The 25,731-nt window shown below is 39.8% G+C and overlaps 3 protein-coding genes across 5 annotated transcripts; 2 read left to right on the plus strand and 1 right to left on the minus strand.

The window, feature by feature from the left end:
- Nucleotides 1-695: 695 nt before the first annotated feature.
- On the minus strand, nt 696-16,326 carry LOC148901122 (septin-8-A-like). Of its 2 annotated transcripts, none has more exons than XM_089020277.1 (10): nt 15,877-16,326; nt 12,737-12,851; nt 11,195-11,390; nt 9,326-9,512; nt 9,083-9,244; nt 6,743-6,839; nt 6,489-6,657; nt 5,471-5,603; nt 5,240-5,406; nt 696-3,868 (listed from the first exon to the last, which is right to left on the minus strand). In XM_089020277.1, exons 1-10 carry the CDS (start codon nt 15,928-15,930, stop codon nt 3,865-3,867), a joined length of 1,284 nt encoding a protein of 427 aa, XP_088876403.1. In that variant the 5' UTR covers nt 15,931-16,326; the 3' UTR covers nt 696-3,864. The 2 variants fall into 2 exon arrangements, with proteins under 2 accessions (XP_088876403.1, XP_088876396.1); XM_089020270.1 differs by having other exon boundaries at nt 1,847-2,492; nt 15,877-16,325.
- Nucleotides 16,327-17,217: 891 nt separating this feature from the next.
- sowahab (sosondowah ankyrin repeat domain family member Ab) lies at nt 17,218-18,902 on the plus strand. The gene is given in 2 exon segments (XM_089016504.1): nt 17,218-18,398; nt 18,400-18,902. Coding segments are annotated over 2 exon segments (1,053 nt in total). The 5' UTR covers nt 17,218-17,424; the 3' UTR covers nt 18,479-18,902.
- A 45-nt stretch (nt 18,903-18,947) lies between these two features.
- On the plus strand, nt 18,948-24,033 carry gdf9 (growth differentiation factor 9). 2 transcript variants are annotated; one of them, XM_089016523.1, is made up of 3 exons: nt 18,948-20,301; nt 22,373-22,879; nt 22,965-24,033. In XM_089016523.1, the coding sequence occupies exons 1-3, from the start codon at nt 19,938-19,940 to the stop codon at nt 23,168-23,170; spliced, it is 1,077 nt and encodes a 358-aa protein (XP_088872649.1). In that variant the 5' UTR covers nt 18,948-19,937; the 3' UTR covers nt 23,171-24,033. The 2 variants fall into 2 exon arrangements, with proteins under 2 accessions (XP_088872649.1, XP_088872643.1); XM_089016517.1 differs by having other exon boundaries at nt 18,950-20,301; nt 22,373-24,033.
- Nucleotides 24,034-25,731: the final 1,698 nt, after the last annotated feature.

Below are 25,731 nucleotides of genomic sequence, written 5' to 3' on the forward strand. Positions count from 1 at the left end.
TCCCAAATGGCTCCTCAGTTTTTTTTGTTGCTTATACTAATTAACTACCAAAAAATCATGTAAAATTATGTGAAAAACTAATTTCTCATGTAAAAAATGTACTATATCAAATATTGTTATTTATATGGCTTGATTTATATGTGCACAGAGAGCATCCACAAACTTTCCCTTTCCCTGTGGTTACTCTGGTCTGATGATAAACTGTCACTAATTTGCTTTTCATATTAATAATGCTATCATACCAACGAGTAAAAAAATATAATTGAATGATAATAACAGCATAATGTAATAACATTTGTCCACCTGTCTACCCTAACCGCCGACCCCTCACTGCTGCGTGTGTTTGTAATTCTCAGTAGAGTACTGTATTCGAATACTGTACAGAAAAGACAACAAACCCAGTTTAAAACTATTAAATCTAAGACTGACTATGCATACAAAATTTGATTATTGGGCAACACGATAATTCACAAACTATTTAACGGATCCAAAATTCACGATTTGTTTCAAAATAAAAGTGTTGCAAATTTACTCGCAGCTAATACTGCTGAATTATTTTTACAACATTTAGTTTATTTGATCAAAATTAACTCCTTGCAGTAACTTTCTGGAACATTCCGGTTACAGGTCAGGTGCGCATTCTGTTGTTATGTCAAATGATGGGAAAACAGGCATATTTCAATAAAGTTAGCCTTTATTATATTATTACATGATATAATCAACACAGATTAAGCAAGTAATACTTGTAATACTCTCAAGCGGTTAAATATACAGTACTGTATCTTGTCATAAAAGTTACAAAGTTGCCTGTATTTATTCATATTTATATCGATGAGAAAGTTTCTTCAGCCGTAATCTGTACTTCTTTGTAGGTGTCGGAACTTTCGCTTCTTATCCGAGAGGCTTCGTCAGTGAACTAAAATCTTTTGCTGGTAGGTTTGGCCCTATATATATCCCTAATGTCCATACAGGTCCCTGCTCTCAGGTTGGGAGGAGCAGAGGACTACTCCCTAGGGCTACACTGATTACTTCTATTGTCCTGCCTGAGTATGGGGTCTACGACTGGCCTGATTGCCACATTTGATCTGGTATCACCTCATCAGCATAAGTAAGCTTATGTTGCCTAAGAAGTCGGTTGTAGGAACGATCCAAATTAAACCTCACCCCACCATAGCGATTTAATGAAGGGTTTTGCTGTTTTATGAAAATACCTTCATACATACACATTTTGAGTAATAACTGTTGACTGTTAGTACAACAAGGTGCTGATTATGCCTATGAGAGCCTAATATAGTTCCCGCATATTATTTCATTCAAATTAGTAAAATATAAAAAATGTATTTAACATTGACCAACAATTACATATCAATTGATGTTACACAGAGTACAGTGATACCTTGGCTTACGAACTTAATTGCTTCCCAGACAGAGTTTGTAAGGTGAAAAGTGTGTATCCCAAAAATTAATCTCCCATAGGAAACCATTAAAATGAGAATAATCCGTTCCCAGGTCCCCATAAAACATAATTTTCTACTTTCTTATTTTCTAAGCCTAAAAACTACACAAAATATACCTTATTGTATTTAATTAAAGAAATAGATGAGGAACGTAACCTTCTTCTTTCATCAGCTTGTGGAATGATCCCTTGTAGGGGCTTTCTCTGTGATAATTTTATCTAGTTCCTCATCAATTGTGTTCTGTTTAGCTGGGTTGATAGATTTTTGCATCAAGTGTACAGATGGCTTGTGCTGGTTATATGTGGAGCCTGATCGATGGGATATTTTAACCTTGCAGTCTACACTCTGCCTTTGAACTATCAAAGTTGAAACAAGTCCAAATTTCACTGTTTTCGATCTATTTTATCACTCTTACTCTGTCGTCTGCCTGTCTCTTTAATGTTTAAACCACTTCCCCTCGCTTCTGCGGTCTTGACCAATCACGTGGCTTTAACCGAAGACTGGGGGCGGGCAATAGAGGACAAAAACAGTTGACTGCCATTGTCTTGTTAGGAGAACGGGCTCGTTCGTCAATGACACATCACTCATGGAGGCAGCTCCGTGTGTATCCCGAAAAAAGTTTGTATGCCAAGGTAAAATTTTCGGAAATGTAACGTTCGTAAACCGAAAAGTTCGTAAGCCAAGGGGTTCGTAAACCGAGGTATCACTGTATTATTTCACAGTGATATTAGTCAAAGGTACATAGCAAAAGAATGATACAAATACAAAACAGTACTTTTCCATGGAAGTATGTTGCATTCTTGGGATATGGTTATTATCACGCACATTCCATGTTACATAGTAGACACGCAAGAAAACTTGGTAATCCATTCTTGGCTTTTTAAGTGCATTTTTCTTAAAAGTGCTCATTCAAGTGTTAAAAATAATACACTTGCTTGTCCGTCTGTTACTTCATGTCGCCGTTGTTAGTAGAAAGTCCTCTAATTCAAATTCCTGGATGAGGTTAAGGAACACGCAGAGGGAAGACTAAAGAAGCTGAAGGAAGAAAAGACAAGAGATGAGCAATATATTGTACACCCTAGCTGGCTATTTGGCTATCTAATAGCTATTTATTAGCATGTTATTTGTTAGTTGGTGAAGACAAAAATGCACTTTACCTCATTGGTTTTTGAAGCGCAGCTGTTAATACGCTCATATTGTTTGCTAGAGTTATGTTATATATTAAAAACACACAAGCTTTGTTATGAAATACAGTGATACCTCGGTTTTCGACCATAATTCGTTCCAGACACCTGCTCGAAAACCGATTTGTTCAAAACCGAAACAGGATTTTCCATTATAATCAATGTAAAAAAAAATAATCCGTTCTAAATCCGGACAATAACTGCTTTTTTAATCTTTATTGAACAATACTAATCTCTCCGCTAACAATGGACGCTACACAAGGAAGCGCCTCACCAAACACGACTGCTTTGTTTATTTTTATTCAACAATACTAAAACGTCTTCTCAGAATGTAATGCTACATGAGGCTAACAGTCCGATTTGCATGGATCTCAACCAGACACGTCTGCTTTTTATGAATCGTGATTGAACAATATAAACAACGTTGACTCACAATGGAAAGCTACACGAAAATAACGTCCGATTTGTGGAGATCTCAACCAAACACGTCTGCTTAAAAAAAAAAAAAAAAAAACTTTATTCAACAATACTAATGTGCCGGTTACAATGAGGAAGGTACGACACAAGGACGTCAGGTATATGGAAGCGGAGGGTAATACTTCCATAGTGAGTTTTATAAGATGATATTTAATTGTGACTCTCAAGGAAATAATAACAATAATACATTTCATTTATAAGCGCTTTTCGAAACTCTCAAGGTCACTTTACAGTCACAGGATCAGTTTTTCTGCGGGTGAGCAGCGGCAGCCACACGCGCCAGCGTTCGTTCACTCAACCCGGAATAACTCAGCTAGAAAGCGAGCCAGCTAGCTAATAGTTAGCTATCTATCTAGATAGTCATATAGCTAATAGCTAGTCAGCTAAATAGCTATCGAGCGGGCCAAATATTCAGAATTAGACTCTGAACGTTCAACTCATCAATTATGAAATTATAAGATATTAAAACTAAAATGAATACATCACAGATATTGGAATTTTAAAAAACAAGATCAAGAAGCTACAATAACAGCCGGTACAACTATTGAACACAGCGCATTGATGTGTTTGGATGTGTCTCACAGAGTCAGTATCAATACATTGAGCAAAGCTAGCGTTATGATCGCTAAGTACACAGTGGATTACAGTAGGCGCATTCATATTCATGCTCACACACCACCACATTCTCTTTGAACGACGCTGATGGTGGAAACATTCATGGCTTTCCTGGATGATTGATCTGAAAATCAACTGAAATGGGACAAAGACACACAACAACACAAAATGGCGGGAAGCAATGAGCAATGTAGGATTTCCAACACAAAAAGGATGACGTTATAATGGATGGGATCTGTCTTTCAGGTCTTACAATGCATTAAGCTACCGAGCTATTTATTTGCTATGTATTAGCTGGCTGGATGACTATCTGGCTAGCTATCTAGCCAGCTATCTATTAGCTATCTAGCTGGCTATTTGGCTAGCTAGATAGCTAATAGATAGCTGGCTATCTAATAGTTTTCTATTAGCTGTCGAGCTGGCTGGCTAGCTGTTTGGATGGCTATTTATTAGCTATCTAGCTATCAGTAGCTAACTATTAGCTTGAGAGCTAGCTTCCTATCTGAGTTACTTCCGGGTTGAGTGAACGCTGGCTGATATTTTTAGTCAAATGCAAAACACCAATAAAAATGACTTAGTGTCCCAAAACTGCCACTGGAATGGGACAAAGACACATAACAACACAAAATGGCGGGAAGCAATGAGCAATGGAGGATTTCCAACACAAAAAGGATGACGTGATAATGGATGGGATCTGTCTTTCAGGAGCATTAAGCTATTGAGCTATCTATTTGCTATCTATTATCTGGTTGGATGACTATCTGACTAGCTATTTATTAGCTAGCTAGCTATCAGTAGCTAACTATTAGCTAGCGAGCTAGCTTCCTATCTGAGTTACTTCCGGGTTGAGTTATCCATTGGCTAGCTATCAAGTTATCCTTTGGATAGCTATCAAGTTATCCTTTGGATAGCTATCAAGTTATCCTTTGGCTAGCTCTCTATTTATCTTTTGGCTAGCTATCTAGTTATCCTTTGGCTAGTTCTCTAGTGATCTCTATCTATCTATCTATCTATCTATCTATCTATCTATCTATCTATCTATCTATCTATCTATCTATCTGGCTAGCTAGCTAATGTGAGTTCACGTTTGGGATGTTTATATTTAGCAACTGCTAATTATTTGTCACACCTGTCAATTTTCAGACACATTTTATGAAATTGGAGAATTTTCTTGATATTTGAAAGGCCTCTGTTGAGACATTTCTAAGTCAAATTCCGAATCATATGACTTGAGGGATGTTAGTCAGGTTCGGAAAAAAACTTTATTTAGGTATTTATTTATGTATTTAGTTATTCTTAAATTAATTATTCTTTAGTTATGTATTTAGTTATCCATCTATCTACTGTATCTGTCTCTTTATCTCTATCTTCTTCTCTATCTCTATCCATCTGTCAGTTCGTCCGTTTATGTATTTATTTATTTACTTGTTTGTTTTTGACACCTGATTTTTTTTTTAAACAAATTAACATTGTCACCCCAAAAAAATGAAAGAAAGGGTAACTTACGTTTTCTTGTCCTTGTCCTTCTTGAGAGCCTGGCCCATCAGTGTTTCTGCAGCAACTCTCCTCCTGTTGAAAGCATTCATCTCTTCCTCCAGCTCTCGTCGTTTGTCCTCCAGGTTCTTCTTTTCTTCGTGATGCAGTCGTTTAAGCTGCTCAAACCTCTCGTGGAGCTATACACCAATTACCAAATCAAAATCGGACAGAATATTCACTTGATGTGTTATTGGTGCTAACCTCTTTTTCCTTTTGTTTCAGCTCCGCTTCGGTTTCTTTTACTTTGTTGACAAACATCTGCCTCATTCCTTCCTCTTGGTGTTGTAGTTCTCTGAGGAACTCCTTCCTCTTGGCTTCATATGTTTCCTGGAGGCTGCACAGCATGATATTTGAAGTTTTATTTCGTTTTATGTGATAATCACTGTAAGCAAGCACTATGAATGAAATAGATCTGGGTGAGAATGTGAAGAAATGTTGAAATCAAGATTAATAAACAAAATTAATATATACAGTAAAGTCTCGTTATATCGATATTCAAGGGAGTCCGAAAAAATATCGATATAACCGGGACTATCGATATATCCGACCCTGTTTGCATGTAATTTTCTCCGTGCGTGCATAGAAATAGTATCGATATAACCGGGACTATCGATATATCCGATATCGATATAACGAGACTTTACTGTATTTTATTAATGTTGTGTTTATTTAACTCATGCAGTGCCAGACGTGCAAAAATTTGTCCACCCCAGTACCAGGGTTTTTGTCATTGTCACTTGAATTCCAGGACCCACAGGGTATTGAATTTTAGGATTACATGGGCATTCAATAATAATAATAATAATAATAATAATAATAATAATAATAATAATAATAATAATAATAATAATAATAATAATAAATATTTTTCATTTATAAGCCCGTTTCAAAACTCTAAAGGTCACTTTGCAGTCACAGGATAAGAACAAAAATGTTTTCTGTGGGTGAGCAGTGGCAGCCACATGCACCAGCGTTGTCTCAATGCGGAATAAGTCATATAGATAGAAAGCTAGCTGGCTAGAACATAGCTAGTTAATAAAATTTGCAATGCACTCTCAATAAAAAGCTTGGCAGAGGGCTGCAGACGTTAGGCGTCGGTCATGAATGGCTGGGTCCCCTGCTCTGCAGTAAAAGACAATTTTCCTGTGTTCAAGCCTTTGTTCACAGTGTCCGACCAAATAAACATCTCTCACACAACATTCGTTTCAGCTTATCTCACCTGAATGAGTGACTGCTGGGATCTGTGTCCTTGAAACCCATCTCCTCCAGCTTACAACGGCGGTAGAGCTCATAGTGGCGAGTGTGCGTTTGCTCACGAAGATCCTCCATGTTCACGCGCAGCAGCATTTCCCTCAGTTTTACAAAATCGCAGTGGTTCTCATTCTCCACTTAGGGACAAAAGATTAGCCGAAAGAAAATTCAGAATCCCGAATGACTGTTTAACATATCTTCAGACTTGTGACTTGGACTCACCTTGGACTGATCCCCACGGGTAAAGTCTTGCTTTGACCATTTTATTGCCTATTTTGACATCTTCTACACTGCCAACAACGGCAAATGGCAGATGAGTCTGTCGATGAGTAGAAGACAAAAACCGATGTACAGTGAGACCTCAACTTACAAACACCTTATCTTACAAACTTTTTGTCTTACAAACGTCAAATTTATGAGAATTAAACCTTATAATGAGCACTATTTTCATAATACACACCCACCACGGCTGGCGGAGTGATCTTCGGCGGAAGCACACGACCGAACAGCACCAGAGGTTAAGTTACCAACAGTCCTTATGGAAGGTGACTCTCCTTCCATAAGCCATCAACGACCATCAAAAAGGTAAATAAAACTTTATTTCACAGCACAGTTTATTTCTTTAATTACAGTCGTCATGTAATGCGCCTCTCTTTCCAAACAGCAATTCCCTTTGACCTTCGACCTCCAACGCCATTCCATTAAGCCATAAATGACCATCACAAATGTAAATAAAGTGACTTTATGATACAATGCAGTGTATTTCTTTCATTACAATACAATAGCACATTTATTATACATAGAATAAGGTATGTTGTGTGTAGTTTTAAGGCTTATTTAGTTGAAAAGTATATTTTATGGAAAGCCGGGAACGGATTATTCCCATTTTAATGGTTTCCTATGGGAAATTTATTTTTGAGATACACACTTTTCGCCTTACACACTCTGTCTGGGAACCAATTAAGTTCGTAAGTTGAGGTCTCACTGTAGTTACATTCTGCGTCATTATGCAACAGTCTGTTGATGAATGAGTGGTCCAAACACAAAGCTGTAGCATCCATTGCTGAAAAGAGATTGTCTCCCATCTCCTGTCTTATGTAAATCCGCTTCAATTCCAAGCTGCGACAGTTCCACAAACGCATTGGTGCTTTACTGTGACACTCCTGTCTTTTCATCGCAGGCTCCTTAAGCCATGCGTGACTTAATTTTATGTTTAGAATCGGAAGGTTTGAATATACACACGTTACCCAACTTACGAACGAAATACATTCCGATCGGTCGTTCGTAAGGTGAATTTGTTCGTAAGTTGTTTTAGCGTTATATTTTGTATAGAATGTATGTTTAATGTTTAGATAAATATGTTTAGGGTTTATATAAGTATATTTCAGGCTTGCATAAGTAATCTGTATTGGTTTGTATTGAAAAATAAACATTTAATAAAATATATGCTCGATAACGATATGTACATGTACAACTGGAGAAAATATGTGTTGTCACAAAAATGTTCGTATGTACCGTTGTTCGTAACTCGAATGTTCGTAAGTAGGTGAGCGCCTGTATATGTACAGTGATACATCGGTTTTCGACCATAAACCGTTCCAGAAACCTGCTTGAAAACTGATTTGTGTCACGTTTTGCGAGGTGGTGATGGCGGGTTCGGATCCCAAAAAGCAGGCAGGAGGGAGCAGGAGGTTGTTTGACCAAATTGTATTAAAATAAAGGTCAGCAGTAACAAAATGTAAAACATCAAAATGATCTGAATGGAAAAAATACAAAGTAGCAAAAGAAAACCAAGTGTAAAAGTCCGCCAAGGTTAAACAAACACGTACACAATGCATGCTGCAACCAAGCAGCAAACAAACAATGAATCGGCACTGGATGATCGTGCCAGGTGTCCTTTAAGTGTCATTGATTATAACGACCAGCACCTGCGAGGCTGCCGACAGGGCTGACGTCGCTACCCGCTGTTCGCCAATCTGATCGGGACGACCAGCACCTGTGCAGGTGCAGGCGGGGCCGACAGCGCCCCCCCGTTGGTCGCCAACCAGATCATGACAATTTGTTCCAAAACCGAAACAGCACTTCCCATTATAATCAATGTCAATTTTTTTTATCCGTTCCAAGTCTAGAAAACAACTTTTTCAACGCAATTTCTGAACTATTTTACAGCATAAACTGTTTACATACGTAGGGGAGCGTCTCTATAATAATAAAGTGCAAGCAATGACCACCTTGGACTCCGTCCCGTAGAGTCTCAATGTCAAACGCAGAATTAGTTAAACAACCATCAATAAGGCACCTAATAAAAGATGACAAATCTGCCTCCTCTTTGTGTAAGCCAGTGTGTCCCACATTGTATTAGAAGGTAAGAGAGTGAGAGAGAGAGAGAGAGAGAGAGAGAGAGAGAGAGAGAGAGAGAGAGAGAGAGAGAGAGAGAGAGAGAGAGAGACAGAGGCAGAGAGAGAGAGCGAGAGAAAGAGAGAGAGAGAAAGAGAGAGACAGAGCGAGAGAGACAGAGAGAGAGAGAGTGAGAGAGCGAGAGAGCAAGAGAGCGAGACCTACATTCATGGACGAGTTGATTTCAGCCACAGCCTCATCCTCAGTGGGAAATTGGTATATCTGCACTCCATTGCTGACCAGCTCGCTCATGATCTTGATTTTGAACTTGTCCAGTTCACTCCTGGACATGGTGTCTGCCTTAGCAATGACAGGGATGATATTCACCTGCGAGCAAATAACAAAGCTGAATAAATCGTACGAACTGAGACAAAAAAAAACACTTAGCAACATTGCGCGGTCGGTCACCTTGCTGTCGAGCTTCTTCATGGTGACGAGATCCAAAGACTTGAGGGAGTGGCCGTTGGGGGCGATGAAATATAGACAGATGTGGATTCTCGTGTCATGGAAATGACAAAGGGAACGTTTGATTTTTAGCTCCTCTTCAAGGTATGTTGCATATTGAGTGTCAATATACTCTATGATGGGTTTACAGCTGAGAAGGAAAGGAGAAAAAAAACACATTGTTCATCATAAATGAAATATATATACAGTGAGACCTCAACTTACAAACTTAATTGGTTCCCAGACAAGTGAAAAAGCAAAAAGTGTGTATCTCAAAAAAAAAAATCCCATAGGAAACCATTAAAATGGGAATAATCCGTTCCCGGGTTTCCATAAAATATAGTTTTTAACTAAATAAGCCTTAAAACTACATACAACATACCTTATTCTATGTATAATAAATGTGTTATTGTATTGTAATGAAAGAAATACACTGCATTGTATTATAAAGTCACAAAGAGAGGCACATTACATGAGGACTGTAATTAAAGAAATAAAGTGTGCTGTAAAATAAAGTTTTTTTTCAACTTCTTCAATTGCCCGAGACCGTCACTTTGAGAGCACGGAAACACCTTTTGCAACAGACGCACCTTTGCTGGCTTCTCTGTTCCGGAGAATGGGAGCAATGGTTGACTTAGCATAGCCATGCTCGGCCACTAAATCACACAAATGCACATCTTGTTCGTGTCTTTCAATTATCTCCTTCTTCTCAGCGACGGTGATTTTATTTTGTGTCTTCTTGGGCTGAACGCAAGCCTGTGGTGGTTTTTTTCGGTCCCATCATAGTAAAATAATCAGCAAATAGCTCCAAGTAGGCGATCGACGTGTGCATTCAATGAGAGCGGGTGCATTCAAGTAGCGCCGGATGGAACGCTGTTTGTTCGTGTGCTTCCGCCGAAGATCACTCCGCCAGCCGTGGTGGGTGTGTATTATGAAAATAGTGCTTATTATCAGGTTTAATTTTCATAAATTAGAGGTTCTTAAGACGAAAAGTTTGTAAGATAAGGTGTTTGTAAGTTGAGGTCTCTATATATAATAGTCAGTGTTCTTTGCATCTATTGAGATCTTTTGATCTGGCAGTTACCTTTTTTTCTAGTTACATGACAAAAACAAAAAAAAATATGGTGACCCCCTCACTAAAAAAAGACAAGTCTTTTCATTGTACTGTACATTTTTCTTTATTGATTATTAGCTATCTATCCGGCTTGCTAGCGAGCTAATAGCTGGCTATCTATTGACTGTCTATCTGGCTGGCTGGCTGTCTATTAGCTATCTATCCAGCTGGCTATCTAGTAGCTCGCTAGTTAGCTGGCTATCTATTGGCTATCTAGCTGGCTGGCTGGCTATCTCTTAGCTATCTATCCAGCTGGCTAGCTATCTATTAGGTAGCTGGCTATCTATTAACTATCTATTAGCTGGCTAGCTAGCTATTAGCTCACTAGCTAGTGAGCTGGGTATCTATTAGCTATCTATTAGATGGCTAGATAGCTATTAGTTCGCTAGCTAGTTAGCTATCTATTAGCTATCTATTCGCTAGCTAGCTGGCTGGCTATCTATTAGCTATCTGGTAGCTAGCTAGCTAGTTTTCTATCTATTTGAGTTACTTCTAGGTTGAGTGAACACTGGGGCATGTGGCTGCCGCTGCTCACCCACAGAAAAACTGATCCTGTGACTGTAAAGTGACCTCGAGAGTTTTGAAAGGTGCTTTTAAATGAATGTTATTATTATTATCATGAGTATTATGTCGTCCTAAATTTTAGTGACAATGCCAAAAACCCTGACACTGGTGTGGATACATTTTTGCACGTCTGGCAGTGATTGAGTTAACATTACCTTTCCTCTTTGTTGATCTGGTCACCAAAGCCAACAGTGTGCACGATGGTCAACTTGAGGTTGACGTTACTCTCCTTTAGTTCATACGTGTGTGGTCGTAGAAGCACGTCTTTCTCATAGTGGCTGGCCTCTTCATTTTCAAACCTTGTATTGAAAAGTGTGTTCATTAAGGTGGATTTACCTATCCCCGTCTCTCCTGGAAGAAAAGAATGGAAACAAATTACAAGTGTAAAAAAAAGTTAGTTGTTCTTTTTTGAGACAAAATACAGTGATACCTCGGTTTACGAACCCCTTGGCTTATGAACTTTTCGGTTTACGAACGTTACATTTATGAAAATTTTACCTTGGCATACGAACTTTTTTTGTACACAGAGCTGCCTCAATGAGTGATGTGTCGTTCGCGAACGAGCCCGTTCTTCTAACAACAAAATGGCAGCCGACTGTTTTTGTCCTCTATTCTCCGCCACATGATTGGTCAAGAACGCAGCAGTGAGGGGAGGTGGTTTAAAAATTAAAGAGACAGGCAGACGACAGTGAGAGAGTTTCAACTTTGATAGTAGTTTGAGTGTAGACTGCAAGGTTAAAATATCCCATCAATCAGTCTCCACAAACAACCCGCACAAGCGAAACAGAACACAATTGATGAGGAACTAGATACAATTATCACAGAGAAAGCACCTCCAAGGCATCATTCCTCAAGATGGTGAAAGAAGAAGGTTACGTTCCAAGTGTGGAGATATGCCCTGGAAAGGAGCGGAATGAAGATCAGTCGCAGCAAGACGGAATATATGTGTGTGAATGAGAGGGATCCAAGTGCAAGAGTGATGTTACAGGGAGAAGAGATAAAGAAGGTGGAGGATTTTAAGTACTTGGGGTCAACGTTCCAAAGTGTATAAAATGGTGGTGAGACCAGCCATGATGTTTGGACTGGAGACAGTGCCACTGAAGAAAAGACAGGGAGCAGAGCTGGAGGTAGCACAGCTGAAGATGTTGAGGTTTTCTTTGGGAGTGACCAGGTTGGATAGAATCAGGAATGAGTACATTAGAGGGACAACTCATATTAGAGGTTTTGGAGAGAAAGACTGAGATGGTTTGGACATGTCCAGAGGAGAGAGAGTGACTATATCGGGAGAAGGATGCTGAGTCTTGAACTTCCAGGCAGGAGACCGAGAGGAAGACCGAAGAGGAGGTTTATGGATGTTGTCAAAGAGGACATGAAGGTAGCTGGTGTGAGAGGAGAGGATGCACAAAACCGGGATAGATGGAGGACATTGATTCGCCGTGGCGACCCCTGAAGGGAAAAGCCGAAATGAAAAGAAGAAGAAGAAAATAAGGTATATTTTGTGTAGTTTTAAAGCTTAGGAAATTAGAAAGTAGAACATTATGATTTATGGGGACCGGGTAACGGATTATTCCCATTTTAATGGTTTCCCATGGGAAAATTTTTTTTGGGATACACACTTTCCACCTTACACACGCTGTCCGGGAACCAATTAAGTTCGTAAGCCAATGTATCACTGTACATGTCAAAACTCTACTTGCCTATGCAGAGGATGTTGAAACTGAACCCCCGTGTGACTGTTTTGCTGACCAACTGATCTGGAAGACCGTCGAAGCCAACATGTCCGCCGAGCTCTACGGTTCGTTTGTCTTCATTCTGAAGAGATGCAACACAACGCAATAATCCATTTCTATACGGTCTATGAGATTGGTAGTCTAAATTTCTAAAATGACATCATTCTGCAATGTTTTATTGCTAAAAGGCTTAAAGGACAACCGACGTCACTTTTTTTGTTTTTTAACTGACACCAGAAAAACGTTTTATAGCATCTAAAATACCCAAAACACGCAGTGTGATATTTTTAGTCAAATGCAAAAATGCAATAAAAATGAGTTAAAGTGTCCAAATTTCCCCATTGTGGGACGAATAAAGGTATTCTGATTCTGAAAATCTGCCAAAAATTGAGCTGCGAATTGGGCATTTTCAGAAAGTCCCGCCCCCAGTTCGTGACATCACTGCAACACGTCTTGCATAACTGGAGAATCAAAACAATGGCTTAAGATTCGGATAATATGCTTTCTTGTTACTCATCCAGTTATGAATATGATTCAAATAGTTCTGAAGAGGAAAGCATACATGTTTGCAATCGATTAAAGAATTTATTTGTGCCATTTTGAGGCAACATTGGGGGGAAAATCTCTCACCCAAAAAAAAGAGGCACAAAATGGCGACATCCTGTGGCCACCTCCGTTTCCACAGGCTGATAAATTCCTTATATGGCACTTGGACGCCCTCTTTTGGCCTTCTGGCGGCTTTTGGGTGCAACACGAGGTCCTCAGACCAAACAAGTACAGCAAAATACATTGACGTGATGGAAGGACCGCTACAATGCGTCTTTTTTACGGCCATGGGGCGGTCCTTTAGTGACGTCACGTACGGACTCGTCACCAACTCAAAAACAAGACTTCCTGAATATTCAGAGCGAGTCTTAAAATGTAAAATATAGCTATATGCGGTGGAATCTTATTAAAATACGCTCAGTAGAAGTCATTTGAAGCCATTTTACAAATTATGGACCCAACTTGTCCGGAGACGTCGGTTGTCCTTTAATGGTCATCTTTGACAGTAGGATTAAATGTTTGGCACTTATGTTGTTTACTGACAGACTCTCAATTGATTTGCAGTGTGTATGCATAGTGAGATGTGCTGGCCCATGTCGATGAGAAACTGGCAATTTCAAGAGGCTCAGCATGAGGACCGGGATGTGTTTAATACAACATTCATCTGCCTCGGACTCTTTAAAACACACACAAAGAGCTCTTTATCTAGATGTTGTTTCACTGGATGGGATGCCATCCAAGCTTGTTAGCATGGGGGTACCACACGGTGCTCACAGTTCACCACACCACAGTTGCTTAGCGTACTTTTAAAAGTCATAATATTAAGAAAATCTAAGATCACTGCTAAATTTTAAAGCAAGTAATTTGATTCAGCTGTGTCCTTCCTTCAAGGACAACCGACGCCTCCGGACAAGTTGTGTCCATAATTTGTAAAGTCACTTTAAATGACTTCTACTGAGCGTATTTTACAAAGATTCCACCGCATATAGCTATATTTTACGTTTTAAGACTCGCGCTGAATATTCAGGAAGTCTTGTTTTTGAGTTGGTGACGAGTCCGTACGTGACGTCACTAAAGGAACGCCCCTGACCGAGAAAGTGATACACAATGCATTATGGGTACTTTGTTTGGTCTGAAAACTTCGTGTTGATCCGTGTTGATGGCGAAATTAGAAGGAAAACACATAAATAACGCGATGGTGAATCGTTGTGTGTTGCACCAAGACTACTATTTGATACTAGTTGACCCAGCAGACAAATCGGTCCATTTCCAACAGAGCTTGTGCGCCAACTTGTGCATTTTCTGGGACGCTACATTGGAGTCCCGATGGCTCGAATTGATACGGAAGGACTTCTTTAATCGATTGCAAACATTTATGCTTTCCTCTTCGGAACTATTTGAATCATTTCATAACTGGATGAGTAACAAGAAAGCATTTTCTCCGAATCTGAAGCCATTGTTTTGATTCTAGAGCAAGGCAAGACGTCCTGGCGTCTCAAGGTCATTTTGGAGTAGTTTTGGGACACTTGAAGTCATTTTTATTGGTGTTTTGCATTTGACTAAAAATATCATCCTGCGTGTTTTGGGTATTTTAGATCATATAAACGTTTTTCTGATGTCAGTTAGGAAAAAAAAATGGTGTCGGTTGTCCTTTAAATGCATTGTTGCAATATGTCCTTTGTGGAAAAAATCATTGGAAAATTTATACAAGATCATTGATATTTAGCTTTAGGTCCGTGTGCTCTTTATCTCAAATGAATTTCATAAAGCAACAACCACAGCTGAAACAATATCTTATGTGATGATAAAAACTGAACATATTTTCAAAATGGGACCAACGTGATAAAACAATACAAACAATGCACGAAACACAAATATTACAATCATCCTCATTAGCAAACTACAGTGCGGCATAAGTAACCCTAATACGCATGGACTATTAGGATTTGACATAGGGGCCAGGTAAACCACCAATTATAAGCACCAATTGGATACTACTGCTACTACTGTACCTCCCTTACTAGTAGGTTGTCAAAGTTTTTTTAATGCTACTATGCTCAACTGTCTTACAAGCGAGAACAAATAGCTCACATGTGCTTTTTGTGTGATGGGTTGAGTCTGGCACCGGGGCCTTATATTTGACACCTGTCATAATAATCTGGAAAAAGTGTTCCAATTGCTTCTCAGACGTATTTATGAAAAATATTTATTTATGAAAAACTCGCAATGTTCAAGCTAACTGTTAAAGCAAGTCATTTGACCATGGTGTCATTTATCCTCTAAACTGCGTCATCGCATGCTGTCCCGATGATTTCCTTTTGACGCATTCCTGTACGCATGCTAGGTCCTCAGCAGTGTGCAGTACGGATTTAGGCACTGTCACACACACACACACACACACAAAATGTCACCTATTATCTCACGACAGCGCATTATTTCTCGAAGTGAATCCGATTTTTTTTGTCACTTCGTCATTCCTCATTCTCAAAACGCCACCCGTGTGGTCATGTACGACACTCGAATTAGAAAATTCAACACGCATGTTAGGTGGTCCTACTCACAGCGAAAACGTCCACCCCGCTGGCCGCCATGGTCACAAGTGTCTCGCCACTCATCACCGACGAACTCTGCGGTTTAAATATGGCCAGTTGGAGGCAACATCCCGCGAGTACGAGAGGACATGACAGTCGCCATTACAATTGTGAATTCGCCCAGTGTAGCGCGCGCAGCGGAGATTGTTTAGCGTCGAGTACGTACTGTACTGGACTGTCATCCCAAAATGTTTTACCAGTCGAGGCCTCTGGATGTTGCTGTTGCCATGGCAAACGATGGTTGCTTGAAAGTGTTCTGTAAATATAGTTGAATTGAGTTGAGAATTAAAGGATATTAACGAAGAAATAAATACTACGGTCAGACTTTTCAATAACAAAAAAATGACACAGATCGGTTATCTTGTTTGGCTCTCTCCAGAGCCTTTTGTAGGTACGTCTGGTATAAATGTTGTAATGACTGTTGGTCGTTTGTTTTTGTCAAATTATTTATGATGCGCCACCATAAAAAAATTAAAGTGGTGGTCGAGGGGAGGGGCCAGAGAACACCGGAAGCGGCAGGTTGTTGGACCACACACAAATCCTTTTGTAGTTACTGCAGATCTATTTTTTATGACTGTTGGTCGTTTGTTTTGTCAAAGTATTTATAATGCAACTGGAAGTGTCACCATAAAAAAAATACTAATAAGAAAAAAATTGGTTGTCGGGGGAGGGGCCAGATCACACCGTAAGCGGCAGGTTGATGGAGTACTGCACACAGAAATCCTTTTGTAGTTACTTCAAGTAGAAATTAATTTTGATAAATGACTGTTGTTAGTTTGTTTTTGTCAAAGTATTTATGATGCAACTGGAAGTGGCACAATAAAAAAATGTTTTTTTTAAAGTGGTGGTCGAGGGGAGGGGCCAGTACACGCCATAAGCGGCAGGTTGATTGAGTACACACAAATCCTTTTGTAGTTATTCCAGGTATAAATTATTTTTTTAAATAACAATTGGTCGTTTGTTTTTGTCAAAGTATTTATGATGCAAATGATAGTGTCACTATAAAAAAAATAATGTATTTGTTTTTTTTAAGTGGGGACGAGGGGAGGGGCAGATCAAACCGGAAGCGGCAGGTTGATGGAGTACTGTACACCGAAATCCTTTTGTAATTACTCCAAGTATAAATTTATTTTATAAATGACTGTTGGTCATTTGTTTTTGCCAAAGTATTTATGTTGCAACTGGAAGTGTCGCAATAAAAAAAGGTGGTGGTCGAGGGGATGGGCCAAATAACACCGGAAATGCCAGGTTGATCGAGTTCTGTACACAGAAATCCTTTTGTAGTTACTCCAAGCATAAATTTATTTTTTAAAAGGCTGTTGGTCGTTTATTTTTGCCAAAGTATTAATGATGCAACTAGAAGTGTCACCATTAAAAAAAAAAGAAAATAACCGATAGTCGAGGGGAGACGCCAGAGTACACTGGAAACCGCAGGACACACACACAAACCCCGCGGAAATAATCCCTGCCTACACTGACGCTTTGTTTTTCACCGCCCCGCAACCGGACTACAACGCGATGGCATTGACCCAAGACTCGGTTTTGTCTTTTTTACTGGAGCGCGGAGGCAAAGTAAGGAACGCCGAGCTACTCGGCCATTTCGGCGCTCTCATCCACAGCGGTTCGTCTGCAGAAAAGTATCACAACAGGGAGCTATTCAAGAAATTGGTCAACAGCGTGGCTGTGGTTCGCCAAGCGGACGGGGTCAAGTTTGTGGCGGTCAAGAAGCGGTACCAGGACTTTGCGAAAGATATGATGCATGAGACTTTGTCGTCTTCAAACTCCACTTTCCAAATCGCCCCCCATTCGGATCTGGAGAATAATAACAACGGACGCTCCTCGTCGCACATGAACTTGCAAAGACGTTCTCTCAAATTATTGAACATTAGTGGAGATCAAGTTGAGAGCAGATCATTAGGTTCTGTATTTGCCATCGTCGGTGTCGCCTGTCCTCCACTATCAACACCCCAAAGTCATTTTCCGGTTTGCAAGGAAAACAGAGTCTTATTAAATTGGAGAAACGGTCACGCAGATGACCCGAGCGAGACAACCGAGTGCTTTGGGTCGGTACCCCTTGCCTCCCTGGCCCATGAGTGGTTAGTGAAAAGCGCCTCTGGGCTATGGGGGCACGCCCACGACATACTCCTGCAGGATGCCCGCCTGGCCCATAAAAAGGATTTCATATCAGGCTTCACGGCACTCCACTGGGCCGCCAAAGACGGTAATGGTGAGATGATCCAAAAATTGATGGACATCACCCGAAGTAGAGGTGCATACATTAACGTCAATAGCAAAGCCCACGGGGGCTACACACCTCTACATATCGCCGCCATCCATGGTCACATCAATGTCGCGCTGCCACTGGTGCGGCAATATGGAGCGAACGTCGATGTGAGGGACAACGACGGCAAGAAGGCTCGCCATTACTTGGATGCGGGTGTGTCAGAAGAGGTCAGAGCGCTTGTGGGAGGTGGTCAGCGATCTAAATACTGGTGACGGGGATTACTGCGAGCAGACGAAAGGTCTCGACACGATCAGTAAGCTTTTTCAGCCTCACAGGAAGCAGAAGTAGGCAATATGACTTGCGCACGACTAAGATCAAGTCTGAATCATGCTGAGTCAAAGAGGATAAAGAATATATGACAGTGAATATCAATTTTAAATAATAATAATAATAATACATTTTAATGTCTGTCTACATATATTGCTGCACCATTTGTGTTATAGCATTTTAACTGCTGCATAGATGCTATTTGTTAGCCCGTCTGTGCTGTTTCTCTTTATGCATTCGCATGAAGACACCAGAAGCGGCAATGTTGTGTGGGTGTTTAAAATACACCATTTTGAATTCTCTTTGCTTTGGTTGAATTGAAGATAAACTTCTACCGAGAGGCACCATAAGTAGTTTGATGACTCTTTTCTGAGGATGTGTTCTTTAGAGTGAAATTCACTGCTACTCTCACACACCCATAATCGCAAAATGTTTCTCTGAAATCAATAAAAAATAAATAACTATCAAGTAAAGTATGCTGAACATTTCATGCTATATTTGTAAACTGCAAATCTGGTTTTCACTTAACTCATTCACTGCCATTCACAAATTTATTTGGGAATTGAAAATATGACAGTACCATTTCTGAATTTGTTCGTGTTTTGTTTTTTTCATGTTTGGGTGCAGATAAAGTGGCCTCTAACAATGTTTTTTTTCCCTTCCACGAGGGGGCAGCATTGCCATTTTTTTCCATGTTAGCGCTTTGTTCCAGCTTCAGCTGTTGTTAAAGCGCTATATAAATCAATATGCATTGTATTTTGGACAGCCACCCTCATTTCAAGCTCATATAACTCCATACACATATAATTTAGGAATTAACCTTTTTTTTCTTGATAAAAGAAGAGAGTTTCTAATGCTGTATTGAATGTTTATGTCGTCCGAAAACTCAATATTCTGTGGGTCTTGGAATTCAAGTGACAATGACAAAAACCCTGGCACTGAAGTGGACACATTTTTGCACGTCTGGCAGTGACCGAGTTAATGAGAGTATTTCTTAAGTTTCTTCAAGTCACAAGTTATTTCCTGGCTAATGGCATCCTCTAGTGGACGTGTAGTAAATCACACCACACTCGTAACTGTAGATTGATTCATACTAGCACTACTGAAGGCCTAGGAGTGACATGCATGGCCCACCAATGACATAATATTATATGTCACACTTTAGCAGAAATAAAACCAAAATTAAAACGTTAATTTATCCCCCAAAAAAATCGTGTCATTGTATATCCTGAATACAGTATTGCTAAAAATCTCAAATATATTCAATGTATATTCAAAGAATGACAATCTAATAGTAAAACTGCTGACGGCCCGTGGCCACACCTGCTGACGTCATATGCATGCCAGTCGATTGGCAACACCTGCACTTGTTGATCAGCGGCGCCACGTGCGTGCGCACCGTTGCAGCTTCTGTGCGGCGATTTTGCTTAAACTTTTCTGGCCGGTTCCTCTTGTTTGTTTTTGGACGAATAAATAGCAAATGTTGACGTCAGTTGCTCTTCGTTGTTTTCGCGCTGTGCTGTTCCTGCTTCTGGTCAGTAGCAGCCGCCCGCCACCGGCTCGGTCGTCCATGGGCCGCACGGCCTCCTGGGGCGACTTGAGCCAGTCCGCTTATGGCACCATCTTCTCCCCGTTGCTCAAAGCTCTGTCCGAGCACGCAGGCTCCAGGTGGAAACCGGCGTCCGTGAAGAAAGTCAAACCGGAACAGAAATACATCAAGTATTTGACGGCCACTGCGTTCAAGAGAACGTCCCGACCGCAGGAGGGATTCGAAACAAGCGCACGCTACAACGTCGTCAGACTCATCAAGCCGAAAGAGCAATGTTTTGCCAAAAGCGACGAAGGTGGGTAGAACTGGTTCAATTTTGTAACTCCACTGCGCCAGCACTTGCGCCAAGTCTATTGCGATTAGCGCGTATCGCTACTTAGTCTGCGCTACATATGACATATTTATGTTACAATAGCTGAAGAAACAAATTTAGTTAAACAGCAATTGAAAATTGTTAGTTTTTCTTAAAAGAAATAAACTCGTCGTCTGCCATCTTGCCTTACTGATATCTAGCCATAATCACCATCATCAAATCATCCAAAATCGTGGCATAGGATACCTCGGGCTTTTTCGTAATCCGCCGGAAACTGCCGAAAGAGCGAATCGAATATTCATTTACCCATGGTGCTTTGCATTATTTACATCGAACATGGCGGATGGTTGTAAAATGGAGCGTTAAAACGTGAGTAAAACTGTAAAAGATATTAAAAAGAGGCAGCAAAAAAACATGTTTTCGTTTTTTTAAGAAACAATCGAATAAGTCTGAGGAGGATAGTGACGATTCGATGCAGCAAACTGCTGTTCGTGATTTGAATTTTGTAGCTAGTGGCAATTATTTCAGAGCTATTGAGGCACATGGAAATCTTCAAAGCAAATACCTTTAAGTAGACACTAGTAAGAAATATTGTGCTAGGTTTGTTCTCTGTTTTCTCTGTAATACCGTACAATATCAAAATAGCGCAAGTTGATTATGTAGTAGGTAAATAAAATTGAAAATGTTTGGTTATTTTATGTATGAATACATTATTTGACTTGAATTAAAATTGTTTGCTTTATTAGAAAAATAGATTTTACTCAAATGTTTTTTTATTTGAAAGTTAGAAATATCAATGTACTCGAGTTGAGTGCTTGTATTGGTCTGAAAAAGTGGTATCAAACATTTTTTTATTGAAACGGTTTCTTCAGCCGTCATCTGTACTTCTTTGAAGGTGTCGGATGTTTCGTTTCTTATCCAAGAGGCTTCATCAGCCAACTAAAATATTTGCTGGTAGTTTTGGCCCATCTTTTGGTCTCCCCAATGTATTTGGTCTCCCCAATGTATTGCTCTTTACAATCTTCATTTTTACAATGTATCGAATAAACTACATTACAGTGATACCTTGGTTTACGAACTTTTCGGTTTACGAACATTAAATTTATGAAAATTTTACCTTGGCTAATGAACTTTTTTCGAGATACACACGGAGCTGCCTCAATAAGTGATGTGTCGTTCGCGAATTAGAAAGTAGAAAATTATGTTTTATGGCAGGGGTGTCAAAGTCATTTTTTGCCGCGGGCCACATTATAGTTATGGTTTCCTCTCGAGGGCCGTTATGAATTTGGGGAACCCATTAGAATGTTTAAATCCCTTCAAATATTACATATAGAGCACACAGCAAATTAATGAATAACTCGTTTTCAAATCTGAAGTCAAGAATAATGACTTTTATTGTGGTTGACATCCAAAAATATGAAATTTTGGCTCAGATTTTGGATTGGATTGGATTGGATTTTCCTTTATTAGTCTCGCAGTGGAGAAATTTACATTTCACAGCAGCAAAGTTATGAAAGAAATGAAAGTAGAAAAGCAAAACACAGATGATGATTCCATGATGATTTTAGCAATCATCATGGAATTTAACAAGTTTGATTTGCTTTCGCGGGCCGAAAAAAATGATGTGGCGGGCCGGATTTGGCCCGCTGGCCTTGACTTTGACACCTGTGGTTTATGGGGACCTGGGAACGGATTATTCTCATTTTAATGGTTTCCTATGGGAAATTATTTTTTGGGATACACACTTTTTACCTGACACACTCTGTCTGGGAACCAATTCAGTTTCGTAAGCCAAGGTATCACTGTAGTTTGTTTTTCATTTGGCAGCCTATCGTTTGGATGCACTAATTTTTGTGTTTATCGGTTTGAAATAAGTCGGAATTTTGTGTTGCCAAAGCACCCTTTGTACTTTTTTAAAACATCCGACGCCTTCAAAGAAGTACAGATGACGGCTGAAGAAACCTTTTCAACGATGGACTCCTCCTGTAGTCCTGTCCCGTGATGCTGAGCCAGTCATTTTAACACCATGTTGTTTTCCACTACTTCCTTTCAGGGAGTTTCACACTCGACCTGTCCTACAGTCTTGATCAAGTCCGACAAAAAGAGCAGCTGGCCAAAGCAACGCTGCTTTACAGTTCAGCCCACATCAAATCTATCTGCTTCTTAAGCATCAAGGAGTACGAGCACTCAAACAAATGTCCGCTATGCCCCGGCGTCCGTCACGCCGTAAACGTCACCTCCAACGGCCTTGGAAGAGGAAACTGGGTAGAAGTAGATGTCACTCCGCTGCTTCTACCACCATCAAAATCACCTAAACTCAATGTCCATTTGCAAGTGAACGTCATCTGCCCCGACGACAACATCGGTCTCAAAGGCCATTTGGAGATCAGCGTCGGGTCACCTCCGCTACTGCTTTACCTTCACGACGATAGCAAAGTATCACACCAGATGTTGCCATCGGCCTCCGCTAGCATGTTGACCAAACGGATGATTTTCAAAGCCAATCGAGTGCTCAGAGCCAAAAGACGGAGCAGGAGATCGTCCGCAAAAACCAAACGAGGTGACGAAAGCCTGGACATGCACTTGCCTGAGCTTCTTCCGAGCTCGGAATTCCCTACGAGTTACTGTGCCTTATATGATTTCAGAGTACGGTTCAGCCAGCTCAAACTTGATCACTGGATCGTTTTCCCCCCTAAATATAACCCGAGGTACTGTCGAGGCATCTGCCCACGGACAATCGGATTCATCTACGGTTCGCCCGTCCACACCATGGTACAAAATATCATCTATGAGAAGCTTGACTCGTCTGTTCCGAGGCCATCTTGCATCCCTTCGCATTACAGCCCCATGAGCGTCATGATTTTCGAAGAAGACGGTTCGTACGTTTATAAGGAGTTTGAAGACATGGTGGCCACTAGGTGCACCTGTCGCTAAAACTAACCAACACATTTTTTTTTCACCAGTTTCAAAGTCATAACATTACCGCAAACGTTTTTTTTTTTTTTTTGCCGCCATATTGAAAGAGGTTTTGACCAGATTCGGTGATTTCATTAATGTTTGTTCTGGAGCAGGTGTGTTTACTTCAACAATGTATTTTAACATTGGGGAAAGTAAGTTAAGCACTGTTTTTTTTTTTTTTTGTTTGTTTCTTTTTCGTTGATGACTTATTTGAAACTATGACAATTCATACAGTGTTTCTTCTTTGCAATATGGGGATTGATATGAAACACTTAATGGGAAAAAAAAGAATAGTAACGAATATGATTTTTTTTTAAACCTTAGTTTTTGTTAACTTATTTTGTGTGGCTGAGCTGTCTATTTTTTTTTTTTTTTTTGTTTAATTTAACACAGTAACCATTAATTCGCCCTGTTCTGGAAAACAAAACAAAACAAGGAAAAATCTGTCATATCTTAAACCTTTTACATATTGTTTTATTCCTGAGCATTACAGACAGTCATCTTAAATGGCGGCTGTCTCAAAAATGTGCAGAATGAAAGCTGTTAAGGTGTTCATGTGTGTTTGTCTGTTGGTCACCAAGTGACTGCATACCGATGAGATTGTACTGGTTAAATGTGACTACATGCATGGCATGTGTATATATATATATATATAGTATATGCAAATTATATGACTTCACTGTGTGTCTGTTCAGCTTCTGGATATTCAAACTGATGAAAAAATTTGACATTCTTTGATGAATTGGGAAATAAATAACAGCATGCATCAATTTGGTCTCATTTTTCTCTTTTTTTTTTGGGGGTTAAATGGACAACCGACGTCACCGGACAAGTTGTGTCCATAATTTGTAAAATGACTTCACATGACTTCTACTGGGCGTATTTTAAGAAGATTCCACCGCATATAGCTATATTTTACGTTTTAAGACTCGCGCTGAACATTCAGGAAGTCTTGTTTTTGAGTTGGTGACGAGTCCGTACGTGACGTCAGAAAAGGACCGCCTCCTCACCGTAAAAAAGACGCATTGTGGCATCTTTCCATCACGTCAATGTACGTATTTTGCTGTCCTGTTTTTTTTAAAACCATGTCTTACACCCAAAAGTCGCCAGCAGAGGGAGGCAAACTCCATGGAAAGAATGTATCAGCTGTGGAAACGAGCTGATTCGTTCCTCACCGGAGTTGGTCGCCATTTTTCTGCCTCTTTTTGAGACACCCCGCCCCCCCCCGTTTGCCTCAAAATGGCCCAAATAAATTCTTTAATCGATTGCAAACATGTATGCTTTGCTCACCAGAACTATTTGAATCATATTCATAACTGGATGTGTAACAAGAAAGCATATTCTCCGAATCTGAAGCCATTGTTTTGATTCTCCAGCAATGCAAGACGTCTTGGCGTGACGTCACGAAAGGGGGGCGGGACTTTCTGAAAATGCCCGATTCGCATTTGGACACTTTAAGTCATTTTTATTGGTGTTTTGCATTTGACTAAAAATATCATACTGCATGTTTTGGGTATTTTAGATGCTATAAAACGTTTTTCTGGTGTCGGTTAAAAAACAAAAAAGTGACGTCGGTTGTCCTTTAAATGGTAGGGTTATTGAGTTCATAAAAAATCATATTTAGATGTAGCATGCAGTCGGTGAGCGATGGGACCATTGCATTCCTCTTTGTGTATGGGCATTTCTTTTTAATATATTTTTTGTGGTTTTGAGAATGTTTATGCTTAGTTCCTTTGTTTTTTCCAAGTGTTTTGCGTGTGTGTGGAATTTGTTTTTTTTTTTGTGTATATTTTGGGGAATCTTTGTTTGGAAATGTTTGTTTTCTGAATTGATTTTTAGAGGTTTGTAAAGGTAAAAACGTTTTTTTTTTCTTTTCAACTTTATTATGGATTTTCCTATTTTGGGAATATTGCTTTATTTTTTCAATGTATTTAGTCTTTTTTTTAATAATACCACCCAAGCCAATAGTATACACATATGTTCCTTTTGCAAGCTCATAAGTCTTATTTAGATTTGAGTTTGAAACGCGGCAAGGTTCATTCAGATCGAATTGATGGACAGGTCAGCAATGGATGCTGTAGCACACAGGTGTCAAAGTCAAGGCCCGGGGGCCAAATCCGGCCCGCCACATTTTTTTCAGCCCGCGAAAGCAAATCAAACTTGTGAAATTCCATGATGCTTGCTAAAAATCCTAACCAAAATTTCATATTTTTGGATGTAAACCACAATATCTGTCATTATTATTGACTTCAGATTTGAAAACCAGTTATTAATTTGTGGAGGGGATTAAACAATGGCTTCCCCAAATTCATAACGGCCCTCGAGAGGAAACCATAACGACAATGTGGCCCACGGTAAAAAAAATACTTTGACACCCCTGCTGTAGCAGATGGCACACTGTTACATAAGTACATAATGTTGCGACAGTGTTGTAAATCAGCGCCGTGAAAGATA

Source organism: Hippocampus bargibanti, linkage group LG02 (genome assembly GCF_051943395.1).
Source record: "Hippocampus bargibanti isolate YZ-2025 linkage group LG02, ASM5194339v1, whole genome shotgun sequence".
In the NCBI taxonomy this organism is placed as follows: Eukaryota; Metazoa; Chordata; class Actinopteri; order Syngnathiformes; family Syngnathidae; genus Hippocampus; species Hippocampus bargibanti.

What these genes read in the sequence shown, in the direction of transcription:
- LOC148901122 (XM_089020270.1), bottom strand. Translation starts at nt 15,930, where the DNA reads ATGAGTGGCGAGACACTTGTGACCATGGCGGCCAGCGGGGTGGACGTT. An exon ending in TGAAACAAAAGGAAAAAGAG is followed by an intron (nt 5,407 to 5,470) that starts GTTAGCACCAAT and finishes ATTGGTGTATAG; the next exon opens with CTCCACGAGAGGTTTGAGCA. An exon ending in AAGGACAAGGACAAGAAAAC is followed by an intron (nt 2,493 to 5,239) that starts GTAAGTTACCCT and finishes TTCTTCCTTCAG; the next exon opens with CTTCTTTAGTCTTCCCTCTG.
- gdf9 (XM_089016517.1), top strand. Translation starts at nt 19,938, where the DNA reads ATGTTGACGTCAGTTGCTCTTCGTTGTTTTCGCGCTGTGCTGTTCCTG. An exon ending in TTTTGCCAAAAGCGACGAAG is followed by an intron (nt 20,302 to 22,372) that starts GTGGGTAGAACT and finishes ACTTCCTTTCAG; the next exon opens with GGAGTTTCACACTCGACCTG.